The sequence below is a fragment of the Antechinus flavipes genome, chromosome 2, assembly GCF_016432865.1.
Source record: "Antechinus flavipes isolate AdamAnt ecotype Samford, QLD, Australia chromosome 2, AdamAnt_v2, whole genome shotgun sequence".
Taxonomy (NCBI): domain Eukaryota; kingdom Metazoa; phylum Chordata; class Mammalia; order Dasyuromorphia; family Dasyuridae; genus Antechinus; species Antechinus flavipes.
In genome coordinates, this window is record NC_067399.1 from 655,179,383 (window position 1) to 655,203,313 (window position 23,931).

At 45.3% G+C, this 23,931-nt stretch overlaps 1 protein-coding gene across 1 annotated transcript in view; it reads right to left on the reverse strand.

Moving 5' to 3' along the window:
- COL13A1 (collagen type XIII alpha 1 chain) overlaps positions 1-23,931 on the reverse strand; it is a 118,799-nt gene that overhangs the window by 32,200 nt on the left and 62,668 nt on the right. Inside the window, exons 16-30 of the mRNA XM_051982548.1 lie at positions 21,189-21,233; positions 20,327-20,359; positions 15,398-15,460; positions 13,722-13,775; positions 12,097-12,183; positions 11,297-11,350; positions 10,493-10,537; positions 9,807-9,875; positions 7,434-7,457; positions 5,715-5,777; positions 5,061-5,105; positions 4,575-4,718; positions 3,017-3,115; positions 1,600-1,644; positions 446-487 (exon numbers count right to left, since the gene is read on the reverse strand). Coding sequence (XP_051838508.1) covers positions 446-487; positions 1,600-1,644; positions 3,017-3,115; positions 4,575-4,718; positions 5,061-5,105; positions 5,715-5,777; positions 7,434-7,457; positions 9,807-9,875; positions 10,493-10,537; positions 11,297-11,350; positions 12,097-12,183; positions 13,722-13,775; positions 15,398-15,460; positions 20,327-20,359; positions 21,189-21,233 — 912 coding nt within the window. The remainder of the gene's footprint in view (positions 1-445; positions 488-1,599; positions 1,645-3,016; positions 3,116-4,574; positions 4,719-5,060; positions 5,106-5,714; positions 5,778-7,433; positions 7,458-9,806; positions 9,876-10,492; positions 10,538-11,296; positions 11,351-12,096; positions 12,184-13,721; positions 13,776-15,397; positions 15,461-20,326; positions 20,360-21,188; positions 21,234-23,931) is intronic.

Genomic DNA, 23,931 nt, shown 5'->3' on the forward strand with positions numbered 1-23,931 from the left:
TAAAAAAAACCAAAAAATCAACTATTGTGCTTTGTCAGGACAAACCTCCTCATTGTGACTGAGATTCAGCTCAATTAAACAAAGACTGATAAAGCACCTACTATGTGCTAGGATGTGCTGGGGGAAAGAAGGAGTCCCTGCATTAAAGAAACTTATACACATCTTGGAGGATGTGGGGTGGGTGGGACAGATTATTTAATCTAAATAAGGAAAGGGGCAGGACAGGGAGAGGGCAAAGTCACAACGCTGACTGGGAAATCATCAGGATTCAAACTTAGTTCTTCTCACTCAGAATATAATGTTCCCTCATACGCTTCTGCCTTGGAGGGAAATGAGATGTCAACACCAACCAGTGGCAATGGAAAGGCCGTGGAATTACAGAGACTATAGAGGGATTGAAATGCCTCCATCATCCACTAACCCCAAATCAATAATGAGAACTTACTGGGGGTCCTGGGGGACCTTGGGGCCCTGGTGGGCCAGATATCTAAAAGTCAAAAGAGAAAAACATCAGAACATATTTGCCAAATAATTCTCAAAGAACAGATCATCTTCTTCCAATATCACAGGATCGTGGGTAGAGAGGGGCTTTCAAATCTAAAGCTGTAGAATTCCCTTTAAAGTATCTGGTCTAGGTTGGGAGTCCAAGGTTAAGAAGAGGTAGATGTGGGGAAAACAGAGAAAGTCTAGAAGACATTCATCACTTCCCCTCCCTCCATATTAAGTACATAGTAATGTGCCAAACACTGTGCTAAGTGCTTTATAAATAGTCATCTCATTTTATTCTTACGACAAGCTTTGGGAGGTGGGTGCTATTATTATCCTATTTTTAAACATGGGGAACCTGAGGCAGACAGAGTCCCACAGCTAGTAGGTGTCCATGGCTCCATGCCAACCAAAATGAGGATGAATTCTTTAGCAGGAACCTCAGAGTTTCCTAAGAAATCTGGGGAGGAGGAAGGGCAAGGAGAGATGGAGCTGTTCATTTCACATGATAACGATAATCCTCAATTCTATAGTTCTTAAAATCCACAAAACATACTTAACTCACCACATAGGAAGAAAAGAAAAAAAGAATTTACTAAATGCACATCATGTGCCAGGCACTGTGCTAAGTGCTTTATAATTATTATCTATTTTTATCCTTGCAACAACCTTTGGGAAGTAGAACCTATTTTTTACTTTACAATTGAGGAAACTGAAGCAGGTAGAGATTAAATAGCTTGTCCAAGGTCCAATGGCTAATAAATGTCTGACTCAGGTCTTCCTGATACAAAGACCTATGTTCTATCTCATAGCATCTCATGGGCGACCGTGGTAATCTGTCCCTGATTTCAGGGGTGATGTCACAGGAGGCAGACATGTCCTTCCACTAATAATCTTTGTGATTATTAATTAATTAATAATTAATAAGCAAAGAACCAAATTCTAAGACAATGGAGCTTCTTTGGGAGGGAAGTTCTTATATTCTTATCAAGTAACTGTGAACATCCTTCAAGATGAGGATGTACTTGTGGAGTATTTGTGGCCCAATAGTAAGGAAAATTAGCTCCCTGTAGAGCTATTCTGCATGAATGAGGAGGAAGAAAGCCCACCTACCTCTGTTCCTGGGTCACCCTTCTCTCCAGGTTCTCCTTTCTGTCCCTGTGAATGCAACACTTTGGTGTGAATATCTGTACCAGGGTGAGTCCACATTCAATTTAATTAAATTAACCAACTTTTATTAAAGTGCCTATCATGTGTTCCTTTGTTAAACATCTCAAATCTTTGACATATTGGAACATGTCTAAATGAGCATGACCAGGTCAAAGAGGGACCATGTGACATGAGGAATAACTGAAGAAAATGGGGATATTTGACCTGGAGAAGACTAAGGAGGAGGGAGATTTAAAGAGTTGGTTTACTCTACATGGTCCCAGATAGGAGAACTATAATAGGACCATGGACAGGAAACAATAAGGTGGAAGATGTTGGTTGGTCTCATGAGACTCCAAGTTCACACAAGGAGAAGCCAAATCACCATCTATCAGAGATGTGATGGACTCAAGTAGCAGCAAGAGACACATTTTTGGACATGGTCATTATGGAGATTTGTTTAGCTTGACTGTATATTTGATACATTGTCATTTTGTTTTTTCTTTCTTTTTTTTTTGATGTAAAGTCTAGATGGGAGGGAAAGAAATAACTGTTTTTTGAAAAGACTAAATTGAAAATATACAGTCATTTTTCAAATAACTATCAGAGATTCTCTAGAAAGACTTTTGTCTTGGGTGACTGTTTGCATTAGACAACCTTTAGCTTCCAAGACTATGATTCTTATAAGACTTAGAAATGGGAAGTCCATGGAGATCATTGACTCCAGCCCCCTCATTTTATAAAAAAGGAAATTAAGGTCCAGAGAGCTTCAGTCACTTGTCCCACAGTTCAAAGATTGCACCGGTAGTGGGGTCAGAATTTGAATCCGTTTCTTGGATTCCATTCATCCTCTTCCAACTTCCAAAAAGGATTACAATCCCAACTAATCCTATGGTTTCATTATCATCAGGAGCTCCCTATAAGGAAATTCTCTCTCCCGATTCAGAGGCACATCTGTTCTGCAATTTGTAATCTTAGTGAGATTGCCCAAGGTCACACAGTCAATATGTGGAGAGTCAAGATTTGACCCCGATTATTTTTCTGATCCCAAGGCTGGCTCTCTGTCTCTCCTCCCTCTTCCCCCGTCATTGTCTCTGATTCTGTGAAATCCTGTACAGAGGAAACCCTAAGCCAGTGGGCAGTATCAGTAGGCAGCTGTAGCTGGAGTCTCCTTCTAGTCTCTAAATTACTTTCTACAGAAACTCGCACCAGTTAGCAGTTAGCAACTTCCCAACCTTGCCTTGAAGGATGGGGGTTAGTGCAGTGCTTGACTCATGGCTAGGTCCATGGCATGATGCCGTGGCAGTGCCCCGGAAGCCGTGTTACCCTCCACCTCCACCTTCCCCTGCCTCAAGACGTCCTCATGGTGGGACCCTCTTACTGTAAATCCCGGGAGCCCAATTGGACCAGGCAATCCCGCAGCTCCTGGTCTCCCTTGGTCACCTGGTTCTCCTTTCTCTCCAGTGGGGCCATCAAGACCCTACAGATCGACAAAGATGCAGGTTAGTTAGTTAAGCTTGGGGTGGTTATCTCGAAGCACTTTTTTTTAGCATGCATTCACAGCTCCCTTCCTTGTTAGGGCTGTGAGGGTGCCCATATTGCTGATGGAAAAATGGAATGCGGAGAGGAAGGAGTCTCCCCTAGACAATTTCTTGTGACATTAAAACCCAGCAGTACCCACTCTCTGAGCATGAGTTGACAGTTACCTTTAGGCTCCAAAGGATGAAGGAGAGAGCAATCAGACTTAGAGATAGAGAGAGCCTTAGAGTTCATCTCAACTACCCTACTTATTTTACAAAGGAGACAACCAGGGCCAACAGTCACACAAGGAGCAGGTGGCAAAACCTGGATTTGAACCCAGGTCCCCTGATCCCAAATCCAGTGCTCTTTCCAGGACAAACTTAATGTCTTATATTTGCTTTATCCTTTATCAAACTCTTTTCACGAAGAGTCATTTCATTAGATACTTAACAACAACCTGGTGACTCTGGCAAGGAGGTTATGGCTAATCCCATCAGTCACTTGTTCATGGATGCATGGATAAGTATCCTGGAGGCAGTGTGATACAAAGGAAAGAGCAATGGGCTTGGGAGATGAGGACCTGAGTTTGCTGTGTGGTCTCAGGCAACTAAAGCTACGACTCTAGATTACATTTCCTACATTTGTCAAAAGAGAGGGTTGGTCTGGCTGAGGAAGCAACGTGATTGTTGTTGTTTAGTTGTATTTCGTTCATGCTCTTTGTGGGGCTCTTTGTGATCAAATATAGGGTTTTCTTGGCGAAGATCTTGGAGTGGTTTGCTATTTCCTTTGCCAGCCCATTTTATATAGGAGGAAACTGAGGCAAACAGGGTCACACAGCCAGTAAGTGTCTCCAGTGGAGGCTGGATTTGAACTCAGGGAGATGAGTCTTCCTAATTCCAGGCTCAGTGTTTTGTATACTATGGTGCAGCCTAGTCCAAGCAGAGTGGTAGAAGAGAAATAATGTAGGGAAGATTTGAATTCAAATCCTTTTCTTTGGGTTTCAGCTTCCTCAACAAGAAAATGTGAAGATTAGGTTATGAAGCTTAGAATCTTCTAGTTTCTAAGTTACTTTCATCTCAAAGGAAGGAAACAAACATTTATTTGGCACCTACTATATGCCAGGCACTGTGCTCAGTGCTTTACAAATATTACCTCATTTGAGCTTCACAACCTAGGAGCTAAGTGCTATTATTATCCTCATTTTACAGATGGGGAAACTGAAGCTTAGATTTCTGAAGCTCGAGATCACTCAGCTGACCAGTGACAGGTCTTAGTCCTGAACCTGAGTTTCCTGAATCCATCCTCAGAATACTTTTGGTCATCCTGCTCTATTTTTCTAATTGCATACATTAAAGCACTTACTGTAGACAGTAGGGAGAGAGGAGAAAGAAGACAACAAATCATTTCTGCTAACTTACGGGAGAGCCAACTTGTCCTGCTTCCCCTTTCTCTCCAGGTGTCCCCACATTTCCTTTTTCTCCTTTTAGCCCTGGAGGTCCATCCTTTCCTTGTGGTCCTTGGGGACCAGGGGGGCCGGTCTCTCCTGGTTTTCCTCGAGGTCCCTAAAACAAATACAAGTGACTCTTGCTTTTATATGCTAATGACAAGAAAAATAATCTAACAAACACCTAGAACTTTAAAGTTTGCAAAGCAATACATATACATATACACACAATTTCACTGGGTCCTCACACAATTCTGTGAAGCAGGCACTTTTGTGATTCCCATTCTACAGATGAGGAAACTAAAACTGAGAGAGGGTAAGCAACCTTTACTCAAGCCTCTAAATTTAGATCCTATGTCTGTGGTTTGTCTCTACAGATTATTCTTGTCTCCTTAAATTAGAAGTTATTTTTGGTGGTTTGTCAGGGAGCCATTGTATGAATCTGGAGATATGCGCTTACCTTTTCCCCATCATGTCCTGGAGGACCTGGCAGACCAATTTCCCCCTAAAGCAGAGAACAATAAAAAGTCACTCTATTCAAAGCTTTTACCACTCTTTTTTTTTTAAATTGCCATGTGAGGGCAAATGTTTCATAGTAGTAATCACCACAGATGACTGACTTGGGCTGTCATTTTGAATAGCATCCTAAATTCTAAAGGTTTTTCTAAAGAGTGGCTTGGGTTCCTCCTGTCTCTGAGAGAAAAATGAACTGATGGGTGGTTTTTTGTGATGGATTTCTAAGTTAATAGCTGAAGTAACTCAATTTTCTATCAGATTCCCCAAGAATATAATTAAAATCCAAAGGGAATCTAAATGGGGGGAGGAAATTGAGACAAAAAGAAAGAATTATATAGCAGAAAGGACAGATGGGGAAAAATGACTGTCTAATGAATGGATGAGGGACTTCTGGTATTGCTGAGAATTATAGGGCATATGTGGAAAGGGAGAGAATGACAGGATTACATCCTCTGAATAGGGATGATAGTGGAGTGGGACCTGAGAGAATTATAAGACAGACAACAAACAAGAGAAGGAAGGTGGCTACAGTCTAATGATATTCTGGGATTTCTGGAATTTTTGATGGATTCCCCTCAGAACTGGAGAAATACCTTACCTTTTGTCCTGGTACACCAGGAGCTCCTGGTGGGCCTGTTTGCCCTGGGAGTCCAGGAGGTCCCTAGGGAGAAAAAAATGGTTCCAAAGTAAGATTTTTAGTTGACCAAAGAAGGGTGAATTCTATTCTGTCATGTACAGTAGTTTTGAAAATATCTTAATTCCTAAATACTGAGTAGAAGAATCATAAAGCATAAGTATTTTTTCCATGAAAAGTTACAATAGCTCATACTTCCTGAACATGGTTTTATGTCATTCCATAAGACAAAAGATACTTAATAATCACTGTGTGCCCTTCTTGATTTATAATTGGAGGAGGTCTGAGTGATCATCAGTCCAAACCCATCATTTTAGAAATGTAGGAACTTTGACCTATATCATAGAGCATCATGGAATCATAGGATTGGAAAGGACTTAGAGGTCATTAGTCTACTTTCCCCATTTTATAGCAGAGACCCATTGAAATTATATGATTTGCCCAGGATCATACAGGTGATGGAGCCTGGGACTTGAAACCAGATCTTCTGGGTTTAAATTTGGTATTCTTTCCATTACACCACAGCTGTTAATGTGGAGTAGAAACATTTTAAAAAATCAGAGTGAATTGAAATTAATTGGATTTTGTCTTCCCTCTCCTTTTTTCTCTTTCCCTCTCCTCCCAACTCCTCCCCTCCTCTTCTGTTCCCTTTCCTTTCCCTTCCCCCTTCCCTTCTTTTCCCTTCCTTTTCTTTCCCTTCCCTTCTTTTCCATTCCCTTCCTTTCAATCCCTTCCCTTTCCTCCCTTTCCCTTCTCTTTTCTTCCATTCCCTTTTGTTTTCTTCCCTTCTCTTTCCATCAGTTCCCTTTTCTTCCATTTCCTTCTTTCCCTTCTCTTCCATACCTTTCCCTTCCCTTCCCTACCTTTCCCTTCCCTTTTCTTTCCTTCTTTCCCTTCCCTTCCTTTCCACACCTTTCCCTTCCCTTTCCTTCCCTCTCCTCCCCTTCCTCTCCTTCCCCCTCTCTTTATCCTTGAGATAAATGAAGACCCTGTGAGGTGGTTAATTAACACATACTTAAGGACAGCCTAATGCATACAAGGCATTGATCTAGGTGCTGAAACTTAGGACTAAGGCCAAATGAGACTCTATAGAAAGGAGCAAAGTCATGGAGTGTTGCTTCAGATATTCTGGAGCTGGGACTCCTCTCCTCCTTTATCTTGCTATCTTTCTCCAAGTTACCAAGGGCAGCTGCTTTCATTTGAGCCCTAGAAAGTTAGAGCTGAGAAGGGTCTCAGAGATCACGGAGTTCACTCCCTTTGTTGCCTCCTTCCCTCTGTCCTTCCCCTTGCATTTTATAGAAGACTTCTTATGAGACCCAGTTGTAAAAAGAAACACGACGATCTCCTGACATACTTAGCAGGAGCATCCTGGCCTTCACCATGTCCCCAGACAGAGGCCCTTTAGCGATATGTCCCCAGAACACAGGGAGGGTGGCCTTGGCCATGGTCTTGGAGGCTCCTTGTCTCCTGGCGTTATGGTCACACTGTCTCGTCCTCTTCTTGTGATTTTAGAAATCTACCCATCAGTACTTCGACAACCCTGAGTGTCATCGTTTTCTCTCCAAACTAGTTCCGTTTTCCAAAGGTGAGAAGAAGAAGCCATGGGTACCAGAGTCTGCTCCCCAAGCCAACCCCTGAGCAACTCTACCCACCCCACCCCAAGGATAAAGAATGGGCACTCACCATCAAGGCCAAAGTGCGGATCTCCTGCAAGGCAACCACCACAAAGTCAACAGTTGGGCAAACCAAGACTCCTCTGAGAAATGTGTCCAATTACAACCCCCAGGCTGGCCAGACAAGGCCAGAATCTTGGTGTGGGTGACAATGGCAGGGGTGAGTGGGTTACCTTTCTAACAAGACCTCAGGATAGAGCTGTGAGACACAGTCATAAATGGGGAGATTCTACCCGTTATTCACTAGTCTTTGGCGGTCATAGAATCCTTCATCCAGAGCTGAGTGGGGTCTTAGAGGCCATTTTACAGATGAGGAAACTGAGGCTTAGAGAATTTAAGACTTGCATTGAGTCATATAGTCAGTGTCAGAGGTGGGTCCTTGCTGCTAACTCTCCCATTTTGCCCGCTGCATGCAGCTCTTATATGGGAGGCATCCCTTCCCCCACCACTTCAGGAGTTTTTCTCCGAGTCCTCCAAATGCCGAGCCAAGAGGCTCCTTTTGTTGGAGCTGAAGATCACAGATGCTGCTGGAGCCAAGGCAGCTATGCCGGCGGCCTGAGGCAAGAACGACTCTCTTTCCTATACGTTCCAACATGGACTATGAGGACATTCACTTTGCTCGTCTGACTATGCTGAAGCCTAATTCTGAGGTTTAACATGTTTGGTCGCTTTTCTTTGTTCATTTGGTGAAGGGGAGATGGGGAAGAGAAAAAAAACGAATATTTGTTAACTGAAAAGATACAATAAAGTTTAAAATGTGATTCTCTTTATCCCCTCCATCTCCATCAGTGAAAGTATCAGGGTTTTCCCCTGATGCCGGGATTCATCAAGGAAGTCAGTGTGAGGAACTGGCGGCTGTTGCTGAGGGGACTAGAGACTGAGAGCTTGCTTACCCAAGATGCTTAGAGTTTAAGCACCAGTGGTTTCCCTGATGTGTGAAATTGTGTGTGTGTGTGTATGTGTGAGAGAGAGAGAGAGAAAGAGACAGAGGGAGAGAGACAGAGGGAGAGAGAGAGACAGACAGACAGAAAGAGGGACAGAGAGGCAGAGACAGAGAGAGACAGACAGAAAGAGAGAGAAAGAGAGAGAGGCAGAGAGAGACAGAGACACAGAGAGACAGAGACACAGAGAGAGACAGACAGAAAGAGAGAGACAGACAAAGACAGAGAGAGAGAGAGAAAATGAGAGACAGAGAGAGTCCAAGCCATGAATGGGACCTTAGGGATCATTTTCAACCCCCTCATTTTACAGATGATATAACTGACCATCAGGAAAATTAAGGCTTGCCTAAGCTCCTGCAAGTAGTAATAGTCAGAGGTAGGATTTGAACCCTGGCATCTCTCAGTCCAAATGGTGAGTCAGTGGGCATGGCTGTGCTGGCAAGCTTCTGACCCATCTCACCAAACAAGGACTTTTGTAATGTTTCTGGTGGCCACATTCTCCCTCTTCTCCTCCCCTTCTCTCAGGACTCAGATTCTCAGGCATAGATGCCCATCTTTAAGCCAATCCCATAAAGGAAAGCCTGGACCCACAAAAGCGATCTCAGGGACCATCAAACTGAATCTTGTCATTTTTAGAGACAAGGAGCTGAGGCTTGTGAGGAAATTTTGTCCAAAGTCCCTAAGTGTAAGCAGCAGGGAAGAACCTTGAATCCAGGCCTTCTGAGTCTTTCAAATCTCCTCTAAATGGGAGTAGTGATTGCCTTACAAAATAATTATTCTTATAAAAGGATTCACATCTTTAAAAAACTATAGTTTTTGCTAGCACGTTTAAAATACCATTTGATTTGAAAAAATTGCAGTGGCTCAGCCTGCACTGTAGAAAACAGGGTCCCCTTATTAGTTTTAGTGCTCCAAGGGCACCAGAAAATCTTGATTTGTGCCTTCTGTTCATATGCTGGAGCGCCCATAGACCAACCACATTCAGAATGAGCAAGACCATACAGTGGGTCTCATGCAGTCTCCCATTTTATGAAGGAAAAAAGAAAAGCCCAAATCCACGTGGATAGTAAATAGCAGAGCCAAGATTTGAACACAGAGCCTTTGATCTGAAATCCAAGGCTCTTTGCCCACCTTTAAGCACAACTTGGAGCCATGGCACTTCTGATGGGGAAGGAAGGAGAATGTAAAGGGAGCAGCAAGGCTGGCAGCTCTGGAAACGTCCTGCCCAAACCACTCGTTATTGGTCTTTTCCCCTTGTAGAGGATCCTGATGGCCAACCTGGTTTCCAGAGCCATGATCTCTGGCTCTGGGCTTCCCCCTTGCCACCTTTTGGGTCACGGAGGATGAGAGCTTGGGAGGACAGAGGTCAAGGGAAGCGAGGAGTCCATTTAGGCTGAGCAGGGGAAAGGACCGGGAGCAGAGATACTGCATGGACCTCTCACCTGGAGAGCTTCATTGATGTTTCCATTGTAATCCACCATTTCTCCTTTGCCCGGCTCTCCCTTGGCACCCTGGAACACAAATCAGACCTCCTGATCAAGATGTCTGCGGCTGCCCGGCACGTGGCCTTCATGTGAGGGACAGAAGAAGCAACTGTCCTCAGGCCCTAGAGCTGGGCTCCTGGGACAGTGTTTTCTGGCGCTTCCACGGCATGTTAAGCCAACCTAACACAAGTGGTGTGGCAGGGGAATTTCCTGTTCTAGCGTGGGAGACAAGAGGCTCTTGGGAGGGAATTCTGGAACCTCCAGAAAGGATTCCATGAGGGAATTCTGAAGCTCCAGAGGCTTTTAGGAAGAAATTATGCAGCTTTAGGGAAAGGCTTCCTCAAGGGAATTCTAGAGGCTACTACCAGGGAATTCTGGATCTCCCAGACAGGCTCCAGACAGTATTCTGCTGGACATTCTAGAAAACTCAGAGAGGCTCCTGAGAGAGAATTCTGAATTCTCCCAAGGGGATTCTGCTAGGGAAACCTGGAATCTCCAGAGAGGTTCTGCAAAGTGGCCTCTAAAACCAACCGGTCTGGGTCTCCTTGCCCTTTCTTCCTCTCTACCCCAGCATTTTAAAGTCTGCAAACACCATAGCAACTGAGAGCCCCAGCAGGAAGCAGTTAGTGGAGAATTGTTCTCACCTTGGGGCCGGCAGGTCCCTGTTCTCCAGGGGCACCGATTTCTCCCTGAAACACAACCAAAGCAGAGTGAAACCCCCGGATAGAGGAATATCAGGGTGCTTTCTTGCCCACAGGGTCAGAGCACCAAGGGGTGCCAGAGGGCTATTCCTAGCTGGGCCACTGATGTCCTAGGGTATTATGGGGAGTATTCTCCCCTCCTCCTTATTCCCCCCCTCACGAGGCTGGGTTTTATTAGTAAAATGGGAAGATAAGAGCTTCCTTCTCCAGTCCTCTGACTGGCTAACAAGCCAGGAAATGCTGCTTGCCTCTCATACACTGACTGTGGGATCCTGGGCAAGTCACTTAAACTGTCAGTGCCCCGGCCAGTCTTTTAAGGCACAAGATTCAGAGAACGTGCAGCCTTAGAGGGAGCTTCCTCACCAAGTCTTTCATACTAATAAGTCCCAGGGCTGGTCCAAAAAACTGGAACATTCCCTGCCCCCCGCAGTCAAACTTCAGACGCCCACCTGATACCAAGTCACCAAACACTATAGCATCAGGCTGAATCATGTACCAGTGAAACAGGAAGCATATTGATAAAAAGCTCAGATTTCAGTGTTTTATACCCACGATATCATTTGGCCAGCACAATAAGTCCGTGAGGTCCGAGGCCTTTGGTGAGCTGTACAGAATTATCCTAAGAGGGAAGAGGCCCACGTCCAGGGCCCTCATCTTTAGCCTACGCCTTGGGGGCAGCCACCCTGTGGCCAGAATCCCTTAAATGACCACTTAATGAGAGTCCCTGGAGGCCAGACTTCTGTGTACCTTGTCTCCTTGCCTCCCAGGAGGCCCAGTCTGGCCACTGGTGCCAGCTTCTCCCTGGGAAAAAATGAGAAGAGATAAGGGGAGGCAGAATAGCTCAGGGTGCGAAGGGGGACAGAAGAACCTTAGTTTAGGATCATAATTTTATGCATAAATTTAAAGCTGTAAGAGATGTTAGAGACAATCCCCATTCTACAGATGAGGAAACTGAGTCACAGAGCAGTTACTGTGACTACCTAGAGTCATATAGCTACTAAGTGACTAAGGTGGGATTTGAATCCAGTTCTTCCTGACTCAAAGTCCAGTGCTTGCTACTATTTAGATCATCTTGGAGAAGGTTTTTCTGTATTTTCATCTTACTTTCATACTATGCTCTTCAGCAATGCTGATCTCAATTATTGACCTCAGCACCCAGCATGTTGGTCTGGACAAAATAAATACTTCATAAATATTAATCAATGAGAAGAAAGAAACTGATCATCTGGGTGATAAACCATTAGCCAGGTTTTATCTTGGACACCACATTTCCTTTTTCTGGGCCTGATTCCTTTTTTTATGAAATGAAGGAACTGGATGGAAGATGTCCAAGGATCCTTCTACTGGTACAATTGCACAGCTCTTTAAAAGAAGCTGGAAACGTTTTTGGGTCTTTGCGTATCTCAGGTTGTGGGATTTATTGAGAAAAGGTCCAGTTGGGGGTGAGGGGCAGGGAGAAAAGGGCAGCCTCACTAGGAGCTACACCATGGAGAAGGGCTGCGGGAAACTACCCTTTCTGTGGGGTCCATTCTTAAGGGAAAACTCACTTTTGGTCCTGGCGGTCCCGGTATCCCTGGGGGCCCCGGCTCCCCTCGTCCGCCTCCAATGGCATTGCCTGCATCCCCTTTCTCTCCCTGTTGAAGATGCAGAATTGTCATTGCCAGTGCAGAATGTCACAGGAGAATGAGATAGCGGAGGATGTAAGGGGACACAGAGGAAAAAATGTGAAGACAACAATGAATTCTAATCTAATACTGTGGGCTCTTAAATGGACACAGGGTTTGTCAGCCTTGGGATGCAGGGCTGGAGGGAAGAAAGATTTGAGGGAGCAATGAAGCAACTGTAAAATGGAAAAATCATTAGGGTTGGGGGTCTTATCAGAAGGTGGGTCTACAAAAATTGGATCAGGAAATGGCTACAAATTTATCTCTATGAGCTTGCAGAGTCCCCACCCGGTCAAGGGTCTGGCAGGGATCCCCATGACAGTGTCTAAAACTTCTGACCATAACTTTGTTTTGCTCACCGCCTCCCAATAGCCTCTAAGCTACAATTCAGACATATCAGTCTGGCATTTAATACACAGACTTTCCCCATCTTCTTTCCAATTTCACCTACTTATGTGCTTTATCTTCCATACAAATTACACAAGTTACCATTTCTCGACTTCAGATGCCCCTTTCCCATCTTTACGCCTTTGTCATTTTCTCCATGGCTGGAGGACACTTCTTTTCTCTGTTTCTTGATAAACTACAGTGGTTTTTCCCCAAAATGCATGTGTACACACACACATATATTTCTATATACATGCATATATACACATATGCATATATAAACACATATGTGTACCTGTATGCAGATAGGTATGTATATTCCCCTCATTCCCATTTAGTTTCTTCAGCCCTTGACAATCTGGCCAGATCTAATCTTCTTCAGCTTTTTATACATCCTCCTCCCTCCCAAACTCTGACATCCAGCCCCGTGGGCCTTCTCTCCCTTCCTCCTGAGTGACAGACACGCTGTCCTCCGACTCCCTGACTTTTTTCTGACGACCTGCCATGTCTGAATCCTCACCTCCACTTCAAGGAATCCCTCTCTTCCTTCGAGGCTCAGTTCAAGGAGCGCCTTCTGCCAGATCCCAGTATCCTCCTTCCCTACTTGCCTGGTCTGTAATTACTTGGATTCTTCTTTTCATATTTGCATTTGTTGTGTCTCCCATGAGAACTTAAGCTCCTTCAGAGCAGAGACTGTTTCATTTATTATATTTCTATTCCTAGCACGGCTGCTTGGAGTACTTAAGTATGCACTTAATAAATACGTGTTAATGATTGAATGATTTTTTTTCATTGTTGTATCCCTAGAGCCCAGGACAAGACTTGGCACATAGTATTTAATAAAAGCTTGTTGAATTAAATTGAATTTTCCCAATTCCTTGCCATTCCCTGCTTCCCTGATTAGATTATAGAATCAAGGCCCCTCCACCTCCCAGCCCTCCTGACCTGACAGAGTGCCACCCAATAATGTCCATGCCTCCTGTGGGTGATGAACCATCAACCAATTGACCAACGGGAGCATTCATCAAGTGCTTACTTCTCACCAGTACTGAGCCAGGCTTCTGATAAGACCTCCCCTCCCCCCCTTCCCCTACTCTATTCCATCAGAACCAGTTACTGACCTTCTGGCCCAGGAATCCAGGCAGGCCGGGGGTACCAGAACTTCCCTTCTCACCCTGGAGGAGAAATACAGGTAGGTTAGAAGGTCAAGTACGTGGAGAGTCCTCCCAGAGGATTCGACTTTTTCTCCCCAGAAGCCTCTGAGGCTTCACGCTCTAATATCCCCTTATGTTTTTCTGGGTTGGCTTTTGACCTCTGACTCCCAGCTGAGTCATGGTACCAGCACTCATGACTCCCAGCCCATCATCATGGGCCATTGCCTGGTGAATAGCGACTCGCCTGCTCACCCAGCCTGAGAGGCCATTTGTGAAGAGCAAACTGTCTATTCTATTCTTTGGGCATCTTCCAAGCAAAGATGATGAGATGGAAAGAGCCTTGAAACCCAGGTTCTAGCCTTGCCTTCGGTGTTTGCTATCTGTGTGAACTGTGTGCCTCTCTGGGTCTCAGTCTCCTCATCTGTAAAATGAGTGACTTGGTCTGTGCAGCTTCTAGGGCACCTTCTAGTTTTGATTTTTATTATGCCTTGTCTGGGCTTGGTGCCAGTGAATTGAAGTGGATCTATACTGACAAAAGAGCTCTCAAAGAAGTATAGTCCCTGTTCTAGGAAAGACCCTTGGGGGCTCTTGATGCCTGCAGTTAAGGGGTATCCAACGGTCTTTTGTGAGAGCAGAAAAGCACTCACAAGAGTAGGATTCTAGGAAATAATAAGTTTCCACATAACATCTCCTATTTCCATAATTGGTAAACAAATAGGTATTAAGCACCTACTATGTGTTGGGCACAGTGTTAGGTGATGGGCCATATTTGAGAGGGACAGAACCTACTTCCCAGGGGCTTTCATTCTACCAGATTTCTGTAGCGCTTTAAGATTTGGAAAAATTTAAAACATAACATAACAAAACAAAAAATTTAAAAAAGAAAAGAAGAAAGAAAGAAAGAAAAAAGCATTTGGAAAAATTTAGCCTAGAATCTTCCATAGACATGATAGGTCAATGTCCATTTCACAGATGAGTAAGCTGAGGCTCAGAGAGAGGCTGTTCCTTGTCTATGGGTGTACCATTGTTGGAGCCAGGATTCGGGTCTTCTCCATCCCATATTTCCACCTCTCTGCATTGCCAGTTAAACCTAGCACACTCAGCGACACATCTCAAGTCATTCCCTTCATACCCGCCCAAAGTGCCTTTCTTTTTTCTTTCTTTCTTTCTTTCCTTTTTTTTTTTTTTTTGGCTAAGGCAATCGGGGTTAGGTGACTTGCCCAGGGTCACACAGCTAGGAAGTGCCTAAGTGCCTTTCTTGGCCCTCTCCCCTAAAATGCACTAAGGTCAGTGAAAAGGGAATTTGCCTTCGGCAAGTCTGAGAGTGAGACAGCTGGAGGGGACAAGGGAGACCCCGGAAGGCAGAGCCCGAGGGCACAGAAGGACACACCGCTTCCTCCGGCCTCCTGCCTCCCCCCGGGCAATAAATAGCTCCTAAGGAAGTCGGGTAACGCTAAGCAGAGCCGCGCGGGGCATCTCGGGTGTCAGCGCTCGGAGCCCTGGCCAAGCTCGGCTCCCTCTTCCCCTGCCCGGGGCCGCATGCACACGCGCGGAGGTCCCGTCCAAGTCCGAAGTGGGGGGGGGAGGGAGGGAGGCAGACGCACGGGGGAAGGGGGGTGAACGAGCCACACGCAGAGTCCTACCCGCTGCCCCCTCTTCCCTGGCAAACCTGGGGGCCCCGGCATTCCCGCAGCTCCAGGCTCTCCCTTGGAGGCAAGGCAAGAAGACAGAGTCACGGGTGAGAAGACGGACTCGGGCTCCCACCCGCGCCCCCGGAGCCCGGCCCGGCGTCCCGTGCGCCCTCGGAGGAGAAAGGCTCCCCCCAGAGCGGCCCTGCAGGGGGAGCGGCCGGCCTGACGGCCCCCAGCCCCGGCGCCGAGCCCTCCCGCAGCTCCTCGGCCCCTTCTCTGCGAAGTCGCCCCCTCCCCCAAGTCTAAGCTTCCTTCGGGCCGGAACCAGCCGGGGAGCTCATTTCGAGCCTCAGAACCAAATTGGAGAAGGGAACCTCTCCGCTCCCTTCCGGACGTTCAGACCCTTGAAAGCAGCTCGGGGCCCCTGCGGTCCCCCTTTTCTGAGTTAAACAGCCCAGCATCCGCCAACGGATTCTCCCTTCTCTAACTCCTTTTCAGTTCCCTTTTGTGTGGAGTCTGCCCCAGACTCAAGGCCGTGGAGGGCAGGGATTTCTTTTTGCGCATTAGTACCATACCTTCCAGACAGTAGTAGGTGCTTAATCCTTCCTTTCTCTTTCTGTCCTTCCCTCCCTCCCTTCCCTCTCTTCATTCCTCCTCCCTCCTCCCTTCCTTCCTTCTTTCCTCCTTTTCTCCCTCCCTCCCTTCCTCCCTTCCTCTCCCTCTTTCCCTTCTTTCCTTTCTTCCTTTCTCCCTCCTTTCCTCCTCCCTGCCCTCCTTCCTCACTTCCTTTTTTCCTCCCTCCTTCCTTCCTCCTTCCTTCCTTCCTCCTTCCTTCCTTCCTTCCTTCTTCTCTCACTTGAGTCTTTCCTTCTTTTCTCCCTCCTTCCTTCCTTCCTTCCTTCCTTCCTTCCTTCCTTCCTTCCTTCCTTCCTTCCTTCCTTCCTTCCTTCCTTCCTTCCTTCCTTCCTTCCTTCCTTCCTTCCTTCCTTCCTTCTTTCCTTCCTCTCTTGCTTCTGATATCTGACAGTAAAATATAATATCTTCCTCTAAAATATGATCTGACCAAGCTGGAGGACAGCACGTTGGGATTTTCCATATGCTAGGCTCTATGCCTTTAGTTATGTAGTCAAAGGTCATGGTAGGGTTATGGGGGGCATAGTGGATATTGTTTTGGACTTGAAGTCAGGAAGAGCTGGGCTTGAGTCCTGCCTCACAGATTCATGCCCCGGGTGACCTTAAGTTACTTGGCCCCTCTGGGTCTCAGTTTCCCCAACTTTAAAAAGGGATTGGAGTCTAATTTCTCTTTGTGATCCTATGATTCACCAAACATGTAACCTCCAAAAATCTATTTCCATATAATGGAGACAGGGGCAAGGCTCTCCAGCTGAAGGAGATTCAGAAAAAAACTGAACAGACACCAACTAAAAGGGGCAAATTGAAAGATCTCATATACCTTAGAGCTTGGTATAGCGTACAGAGAACTGGGTTTGGAGTCAGGGGTCCTGTGTTCAAATCTACCACAGTAACTGTGTGATTTTAGACAAATATCACTTTCCTTTCTCTAGGTCTTTTTCTTCCTTTGTAAATTTAGTTTGTTCTAGAATAGAACAAACAATTGTTGGATCAGTTGACTTCAATGATCACTTGTTAACTCTACATCTGGGGTGGGGAATGTCTGTGAATCAGGCAGTGATGAATTGAAAGCTAGGTACAGCAACCTCCCACTGCTTGAGTTTTTAAGGTGATAATCTTATATGGCCCGAGAATTATGTTATAAATATCCAAATGGTCCTTGGCAAGGAAAAAAAAAAAGGTTCCCTACCCAGGCTCTAAATCTTAAGGCAAATGCCTTAGGCCACTTTTCCATTTATTCTGTATTTATCTTGCCTATTTTGATACATTGCTTTCCTCACTAGAAGATAAGTTCCTGGAGATGGGAGCTTTTTTTTCTGAGCCTGGAGTAGTACCTGACACATAGTAATGCTTGTGGATGGGCTAGGTGAACCTGATTGCAATCTGGCCCTTTCAGCTCCAAGATCCATGTGCCTAACTCATTGTTTTGACTTGTTCTCACATGTTTTGGATCCCTAACCATCAGGAATGGCAGCATGGTCCTCTCCTTAGTACTTAGTACCCAGGAAGGGTACTCCTAAACCAGGCAAAGACTTCTCAATTTGCTATATTTAATCCAAGCCCCTTAGAAATATTTTAATCCAGGGATTCTTAATTTGGGGTCAGTGGACACTCAAGACATTTGTGAACGGATCTGTGAGTGTCTGTGAGCTTGGAACAGAAAAAAACAACATGTTAATTTCCATTCCATTCCAAACCCAATGGTTTGCTTGGCGATCCTGGGCATTTTATGTATTCACAAGCAGAATTCTGAGAAGAGTCCACAGGTTTCACCAAAGAGATTCATCACATGCACACACAAAACATGAAGATCCTCTCATCTAATCCAATCCTATTATTTTGCAGAGAAAAAGGAAACAGTCTTGGAGAATGACAGTGACTTGTCTAAAATCATACCTAGGTAGTAAGTAGCTGAGGCTAGATTTGAACCCAAGTCCACTGACTCCAAATCTGGCATTCCAGGATGAGAAGTGGGAAAAGCAAGAAGGAGCAGAGCTGGGGCCAGGGAAAATTGGGATGATTTTTGAGTTCTCTTACCCAAATGCTACTCCCAGCGGGGTCACACACAGGACCTACGCTTGGGCGACGGAGTAGAAATGGGGGAAAATAATACTTTTTCTGGCAACAGAGAAAAGTAGAGGGAGAAGAGTAGAAGGAGAAAGCAGCTACCATGATGAGTTGGAAGCCACATGTGGGCCTATCAGTTGCCATAACAACTCAGTGGGTTTGCCGGAGACAAAGTAGGAAAATGAGTGTGTCCACTGTGCAGCAGCAAACACCAGGAACCTTTGGTGGAGAGGACCAGAGCATCTTTTGCCACTGGTGCCCATCCTCGCCCACTAGGATATTGGGAAAGAATAAAAAAGCCCTGGGCAATTGTATAGTGAGGGCAGCCCTGCCAAGGAAGTTTAAAACGCCAGGGCAATACTTTGGCTTTAGGGAACTGTGGCTCAGCCTGTGAGTAGGAAAGATAGAAAAATAAGGAATGAAGAAGAAAAGGGAAACAAACTCCGAGGCAGAGGCAGAGAACATCCTGTCCTTTCGGAGCAATGCCCAGGGAGTCACTGCGTCTTGGAATGAGTTCAAATCCTGACTTTGACACATGCTACCTGGGTGACTATGGACAAACATCTCAACCACTCCCCTGCCCCAGAACTTCCTGGGGCTCTAAGTTATGGGCATCTGTGGCAATTAAATTACAGGGCTGACTGGTGTCCCTTCTCCTCCACCTTCCCCCAAAATCCTCCTTGCTTTGGCTGAATGATTTTCAAAATGGGAAAACAACACTGAAGTAATTCATCTTTACTGCCTCCCATATTTACTTCCCTATTTTGGAAATCCCTGTTCTCCTCGCAGGGGCAGGAAGATGATCATGTCATGGATTTAGAGCCAGAATAGACAACTGAGATTTTCCAGTCTCAAGTTGCTCATCATATGGAGGATGAATCTGACATTCTCCAAAGCAAAGTGACGCATCCACCAATTCCCACTCAGATTAAATAGGAAGCCAGAATTTGAACCCGGGTCCTCTGATTCCACATGCAGCAGCATCCTTTTAGTGGGAGGGACCGTGAGGACTGTTTCCATAGGCACAGTTCTGTTATGGGATTGTGCAGGACTGCTGGGAAATGGAGCCTGGAAAGAGCATCATGGAAGGTGTGGGATCCCTGAGGGAGGGTCAGCCTACCCAGGAGTCTGGCGGATTAGGGAGGAGGAGGTGCGATTGTGTTCATAGAGTTCCTGGGTTTGTCTTGGCAGGTAGACAAACAAATATTTTATTTTGCCTGCAGTTCTTTTAAATGGAATTTCTCTTTCTACCTCCCGTGGCTGGGCTTTGTCAGTGATCTATGGAAATGCTGACGATTTGTGTGGATTTATTTTATATCCTGCAACTTCGCTAAAGTGTGAATTGTTTCAAGTAGGTTTGGGGGCGATTTTCTAGGATCCTCTAAGTATATCATCCTATCATTTGCAAAGAGTGATGAGGAGGAGGTAGGGGTCCTATATGGATAAAAGTACACCAAATGAGAGAACGTTCATAAGCACTTGGCAAAATTAAAGCATGAGAGCTCCTATCGTCACCCCGAGTTCAAATCCTGGGTAAATCACGTCATCCTGTTTGCCTCAGTTTCTTCATCTGTAAAATGAACTGGAGAAGGAAAGGATAAACCACTCCATTATCTCCGTCAAGAAAACCCCAAATGGAGTTAGGGAGAGTGGGGTGTGATGAAACAACTTAATAACACCAGTAGTATTTATATACCACTTTAGAGGCTTGCAAAGCATTTTACAACTATCTCATTTGATCCTCACAACAACCCTGAGATGTGGGTGCTATTATTAACCCTATTTTTACAGATGAGGATACTGAGACAGGAAAGTTAAGTAGCTTGCCCAGGGTCACACAGGTGTCACACTCCGGGGCTAGATTTGAACTCTACAAAACGACAAAACATTTTCCACACAAATTAAGTCTGATCTAACCAATTGGGAAAATATTAAATGCTCTTGGATAGGGCGAGCAAATATAATCAATATGACAGTAGATTTGAACTCTAGCTTGTGTTCTTCCTCTTCAGTCAGTGTGAGAGGCTGATAGAGCGAGTCTTATCATTCCCATTTTACTGATGAAGAAACTGAGACACAGAAAGGACATATGAGAAAGCCAAAAGTCACCCAGGAAGTAGGGGATTTGCTGGGATTTGAGTTCATTCCCAGCTTCGAGGATTTTGTCTTTTTTCCTTGCACAATTGTCCTAGCGCTGCTTCTGCTCCTGCCCTTCCCAGATTAAGTTAAAATGAAACTGACCTTCATCCCGAAGGCAGCTGTCCCTGGAGCCCCCTGACAGAGAAAAAAGACAAGGACATTTATGGGAGGAAGGAGAAAGACAAAGAAAAAGCGGTATCACACTCACAGCATGCAGGTGCCCCCTCAGCCCTCTGGGCTCCCACAGCTGGGTCACCTAGGCAGCCTGTCCTTTCACTGGCCGGGGGGAGGGGGCAAGGTGAGGTTCCCTATGTATGGAGCCCACTGGGGGCAAGAGGGGGCCATAAAACAAAGCCAGATCAGGATGCTAAGGGAGTCCTGTCTTTCCTCTGCCGCAGCCCAAAGACACACTGAGACCCTGGTGGGGTTTTTCAGGTCTCAAGGTGATTCACAGTACTGTCAGTGGGGAGATTGGAGCATGGCAATCCCCGGGAGGGATTCTGGGTAGAAGAGAGAAGGCAGCCAGTTAATGACAGAGCCTTCAGCTCTTTCTCTTCTCAGAAAGGTTACACAGGATGCCAGGGCTGAGAGGAAGGAAGGAGGAGAAGGTTAGGAAAAAATGCTCAGGCCAGATCATTGGGGATTTCCTCAGAGATCAAGGAAGGAGGGGTGGATGAATGCAAACTAGAGCCATAAGGGAAGGGCTGAGGAAGAGATGAGAATGACTAGCTCCAATTACTAGCAGGCTGTAGGGCACAGGAAACGATTTCCTCACAATACATCTACGAGGGCGACACTACATCTATTATTAAGTCCATTTAAACACATGGGGAAACTGAGGCACAGAAATGGGAACCTGACCTGCTTAAGGACATACACAGCAAGCTGGGATCAGAGCTGGGAGGGGAGAGAAGGGAAAATGCAGGGAAAACAGCAAAGCTCAGTTCATTATCCTGAAAGGTACCTTGGGTCCCGGCCTTCCTGGCATCCCGGGCATGCCCCTCTCCCCCTGAAGTAAGAAATGAGAAACAAGAGTGAGAACAGAGGTGGGGCTACCAGCAACATGCCGCCCTGCCCAGAACAAGCCAAGGAGGTCTTTGCCAGAGAGAACCAGGGTGAATCCCTCACAGAAACCATAATCTTAACAAGTCACATTTCTATGGAGACTGAAGATTGCAGAACACCTGGTCCCTCAACATAAGGTGGGCCAATATTATTAAACCCACTTTACAGGTGGGTTTGAGGCTCAGAGGTGATTTTTCCAAAGTGATCTAGCCAAGAAGAGCTGAAAGCAGAATTTGATACCAGATTCCATCTCTCCAAGACACTTTCCCCTGTTCCATGTGTGATGGAGGGGCTTGTCTGGCCCTGGATCCACTCCCGGGGTAGATTATGACACAGCCTCCAGAAAAATCTATTGTATTTCAAGAAAGAGAGTGATCCTAGGACTTTAGCTTCAGAATTGGAAGGGATCTCAGAGGTCAATCCAGTCCAACCCGCTCATTTTACAGATGGGGAAACTGAGGTCCAGAATAGTGAGTGTCCTTTCCACTGTACCAAGGGAATGGGGGACTGAAGACAAGCTTCTTATCCAACAGTTTGCCCTGAAACTTAATACCCACAAACACCAAGTAAGCCCTCCCCAAAATCATCATGGCGTTGTCAGTTTTAAAAAGAACTATCCTTAGCAAAAAAAAAAAATGCTGAGAGGATGGGGCAGGAGTTAGAATACCCATTATACAGATGAGAAAGCAAGTTCAGAAAGATCAGCCAGTCAGGTCAACATTCAAACCCAGGTTCTCTGAACCAAGTGAGTACTTGAATCTGCTGGCAGCCATTTTTCCCTCTAAAGGCTCCAGGAGGTGCTTTCCTTTCCTGTTTCCTAAATTTGGTCTATCCCAGAGGGCAGCAACCCATCCAGGCATTTGTCCAGGGGCCTGTGGGGCTACTTGCATTTCCCCAGGAGTGAGGAAAGGAGGAGTAATCCTGGTAGCCCTTATCCCCATCTCTATGCTCACAGATTTAATAAATAAATCAAATCATGGGAGCCTGCCCAGTTAGTTTGGGAGAGATTTCCAATTCTCCCCACATCACCTGACCATGGTTTTTTTAAATGACAAGTTTGTTCTAATATCAATTAGGAGAAGAGAGAGAATTAGTTTTCCTTTTCTGAGGGGATAATTTTCAAGCTGGAGAGATTATCTTCAATTTACAGATGTGGAAACTGAGGCTCAGAGAGGGAAAGGACTTCTGGGAATGACCAGAAATCCTCTTGCCTCCAAATTCCCTCCTTTTTCTCCTCTATGCAATTGTCACTGGTTGTTGTTATTATTATTGTTGTTATTGTTATTAGTGAGGCAATTGGGGTTAAATGACTTGCCTAGGGCCTCACATAGTAAGTATCGATCATCTGAGTTTAGATTTGAACTAAGGTTTTCCTGGTTTCAGGGCTGGTGCTCTAACCATTGTGGAGTCTAGCTACCCTTCACCAATTAATTTTTTTTTTGGTTGAATAGGAGGAAAAGGTAGTGGTGGATGGGTGATGGGATGGAGATCACCAGATAACAGTAACATAACATTTCTATACACTGAATTCTTACAACAAATTCCATTATGATGCCCATTTTTTCAGATTAGGAAACAAGTTCCTACTACTTAGAGCATGAATCTGACTACTCCACTCTCCAGCTCAAGAAACTTCAATGCCTCCCTATTATCCTTATAGAAAGATATAAACTTTTCTGTTTGACATCGTAAACTTTTCACCATGACTCTTTCCAACAATGAGATGATTCATACCAGTTCCAATTGTCTTATGAAGAGAGACATCTACACCCAGAGAGAGGACTGTGGGAACTGAGGGTGGACCACAACAGAGCATTCTCACTCTGTTATTGTTCACTTGCATTTTGTTTTCTACTCATTTACTTTCCTTTCTGATTGGCTTTTTCTTGTGCAGCAAGAGAATGATGTAAATATGTTTATGTACATTGAATTTAACATATTCTTTAACATATTTAACATGTATTGGCTACCTGTCATCTAGGGGAGGGGGTGAAGGGAAGGAGGGGAAAATCTGAAACACAAGGTTTTGCAAAGGTCAATGTTGAAAAATTATCCATGTATGTGTTATGAGAATAAAAAGCTTAAAAAATTGAAAAAAAAAGCTTTTCACCCTCTGATTCTAGTTTCTTTCTAGACTTATCACACACTCTTCCCCTTCATCACTTCTATTTTCTATTCAAATTTTGTGTTCCTCATCTATGACATCCCATCTCCCATCTCTTTTTCCTACTGGCCGGTCACTATGTCAGGAAAGACCTCTCCCTTCATGGCTGCCTTTTAGAACAGGTCTTTTAAATTTCAGCTCACATGACAGGAAACCATGGCCAGTGCCCTCCCAACACCCACGTTACTTATATTTCTTCCTATTTATCTATATGTATACACGCTGCTTCTTCCAGAGAGAACAGAAATTCCCTGAGATCAGGGATTGTCTCATTTTTGTCTTCACATCCAGTCTGACACACAGTAGGCGCTTTAGTGGAATCCCTATCCATCATACTTTCTGCTCCTATTGAAAAGGCTAGTGGTTCAGCTGGGGGAGGAGCACAGAAGAAGAACAAGGCCAGCATTCTTTGGGCAGGAAGCCCCCGCAACCTGGTCCCCCAAATGAGAACTGCCAAGCTTGAGAGCTCAGGGCTAAG